The 2,655-nt window shown below is 35.1% G+C and overlaps 1 protein-coding gene across 1 annotated transcript; it reads left to right on the forward strand.

The window, feature by feature from the left end:
• Positions 1-793: 793 nt before the first annotated feature.
• On the forward strand, positions 794-2,248 carry LOC111397874 (probable mitochondrial-processing peptidase subunit beta, mitochondrial). The gene is made up of 5 exons (XM_023024843.1): positions 794-847; positions 1,327-1,491; positions 1,609-1,746; positions 1,829-1,980; positions 2,097-2,248. The coding sequence occupies exons 1-5, from the start codon at positions 794-796 to the stop codon at positions 2,221-2,223; spliced, it is 636 nt and encodes a 211-aa protein (XP_022880611.1). The 3' UTR covers positions 2,224-2,248.
• Positions 2,249-2,655: the final 407 nt, after the last annotated feature.

The raw sequence follows: 2,655 nt of genomic DNA on the forward strand, positions 1-2,655 counted from the left end.
GTTTATAAATTATATGTAGTTATAAACAAACAAACCTCACTATCTCAGAATTCAAAGTGTTCTCAGAGAAAAATATAATGATGGATTGGAAGGCGGCGCCGATGACAAGAGTGAGACGATGAATGCTGAGAGACAAATTGGAATTGGTAATTTAGGTTTCTCATAACCCTTTGGGCTGGACGGCTATGGCTATTAGAAAAAATAAATTGAAGAGGTAGACACGTTTAATGGGATGTAAAAAATAATGGCTATTGGACTGGCTTCCATTAATATAAAATTAGATTCATACAAAAAATAAAATTATAAATTATGTTTGGTTCTTGGTTCTAGCCTCAGAACCGAACTCGAAACGAAATCGGAACCGGAACCAAATGGTTTTTAGTTTGAAGAATCAAAACCATTAATTTTTTCGTAGAACCAAACCGAACAGAACCGCTCGGTTTGGTTTGGTTAGGTCTAGATATTTTGTCCACCCCTAATTAAATACATTCAAAATATTTCAATTTTTAGTGTTTCATATATTGACTCAATTAAATAGTATATATAAAGAAAATGAAGGAAAATAATATAATAATTTAGAGGAAAGCTTGTGAAAATAAAAGGTAATGAAAAATAATATATACATATAGGGAGTAGTAAAATTAAGTGTCATAGATAAAGAGGTTGTTGGAGCATTTAAAAATTTTTACTCTCTAAATTGCAAATATGCTCTCTTTTAGATGCTCTCATAAGGTTGATACAGGATGGCTTCTTATGGATTGAATTAAAAGGGCTGAAAAGATATTACTGAAATATGAAATATTATCCATCTGTGAAAAACTTGAACACTTTTTGTGTTACTGAAGTGGTATGAATAAAAAGTAGGACTTTAGTGTTTATTGTTCTATATTTTTGTTCTCTCTTTTTCTGTAATACGAGATGTTCTTTTGCGCAAAAAGTTTAAATCTTTTCCCAGTCCCCATCTCCGCTATTTGACTTTTCAAGCTACACAGATTACATATGGTACAACAAGTTTTTATCTTGACTTGCAGCATGGGAATGGTCAAGTAGCCATCAATATTTTTTTTATTATATTTTATTTTAAAGGTTTCCACCTGGTAGAGAGGGTCTCTTGTGTGTTTCTGCAAAGACTTCTGGCAGTTATTCTCTGAAAAATAGTCTTATTTTGATATGCATTCTATTGTAGTACTATTTATTTTTCATTACTTCAATTTGTTGTTCCTAAGGGATGGTCAAAACTCTCTTGATTTATGGTGCACTGGTATTAATTTCTCATGCTTATTGTCTGTCCTGAGTGCTCTATTTGTATGTTTATGATTATTGTAGGTTGAAGGTCAGACTGAAGAAGTTATATTCGATCATCTACACGCCACTGCATTTCAATACACGCCCCTGGGTAGAACAATTCTTGGGCCTGCTGAAAATATCAAGACAATTGGCAAAGAGCATCTAAGAAACTATATATCAACACACTATACTGCTCCCAGGATGGTAGGTCTTTTTCCACAGAAGTTTAGCTAGTCTTTGGTGGTGTTGTATATCTGCCTTGATAACTGGTTGTTTGCTGCTGATCGACTATTGACTTTTCCTCTGTTGCTTTTATTATAGGTGATTGCTGCCTCTGGCGCAGTCAAGCATGAAGATATTGTTGAACAGGTGAAAAAATTGTTTACAAAGCTATCGACAGATACAACCACAGCATCTGAGTTAGTTGCTAAACAACCAGCAATCTTCACGGGCTCAGAGGTATCTTTATCTTGTTTAAGGGCTTGATGGTCTCTAAGGGCTATATTCTCATTATTGGGACCTCTCTTGTGAAAAAAATCAGGTTAGGATACTTGATGACGACATCCCTCTCGCGCAATTTGCAGTTGCTTTTGAAGGGGCATCTTGGACAGATCCAGATTCCATTGCCTTAATGGTCATGCAGTCGATGTTAGGTTCTTGGAATAAAAGTGCAGGTGGTGGAAAGCATATGGGGTTAGTATACTTCAAATGATATCCTAGAGTTCATGTAATTTGATTCTATGGTACACATAAGAAGTGCATAACCACGTGCCTTAACTCATTGATTGGGTTTATAAATCCTTTTACAGTTCTGAACTTGCACAGAGGGTTGGCATCAATGAAATAGCTGAAAGCATGATGGCTTTTAACACCAACTACAAGGACACTGGTTTGTTTGGTGTTTATGCTGTTGCTAAGGTGAGCTCTCACTTTTAATAAAGATAAATTAAAGGGGTAAAGATGTGATTAAAATTAGTAAAATTAAAGCACCGTGTCAAAACCCTACCCCCTCTAATATAAGAGCTCAAATTGGAGTCTTTTCCCGTCATTATTTGTGGTGTTATTGATGATGGTGACGAATCTTGACCTACTATCATGTCCACACATGTTGGATGTTAAAATTATATATCCTGCTAGTTGCACTAAGAGAGGTGTGTCTTTTTTGTTCCGGAAGGTATCTCAAAGTGACTGTCTTTAAGTTGCCTGTTAACTTTGCGTGTGATGTCAAGTTTATGGTGAGTGCAATTGCAATTTTTAGGTACTTGTTACCCTGTACTTTTTAAGGTTATAGTATTTGAGTAACAAAGAAATTAATTCTATCAGTCAACTTAGCCCTTGTTTGAGCCCCATTCTTTAAATTCATTTTCC

Source organism: Olea europaea, chromosome 7 (genome assembly GCF_002742605.1).
Source record: "Olea europaea var. sylvestris chromosome 7, O_europaea_v1, whole genome shotgun sequence".
Classification (NCBI taxonomy): Eukaryota; Viridiplantae; Streptophyta; class Magnoliopsida; order Lamiales; family Oleaceae; genus Olea; species Olea europaea.

Excerpts from the sequence above, each read along its gene's own strand:
- LOC111397874 (XM_023024843.1), top strand. The coding sequence starts at position 794 with ATGAAATATTATCCATCTGTGAAAAACTTGAACACTTTTTGTGTTACT. Across the intron at positions 848-1,326 it reads CTTTTTGTGTTACTGAAGTG|GTTGAAGGTCAGACTGAAGA; the intron begins GTATGAATAAAA and ends TGATTATTGTAG. Across the intron at positions 1,747-1,828 it reads CAATCTTCACGGGCTCAGAG|GTTAGGATACTTGATGACGA; the intron begins GTATCTTTATCT and ends GAAAAAAATCAG.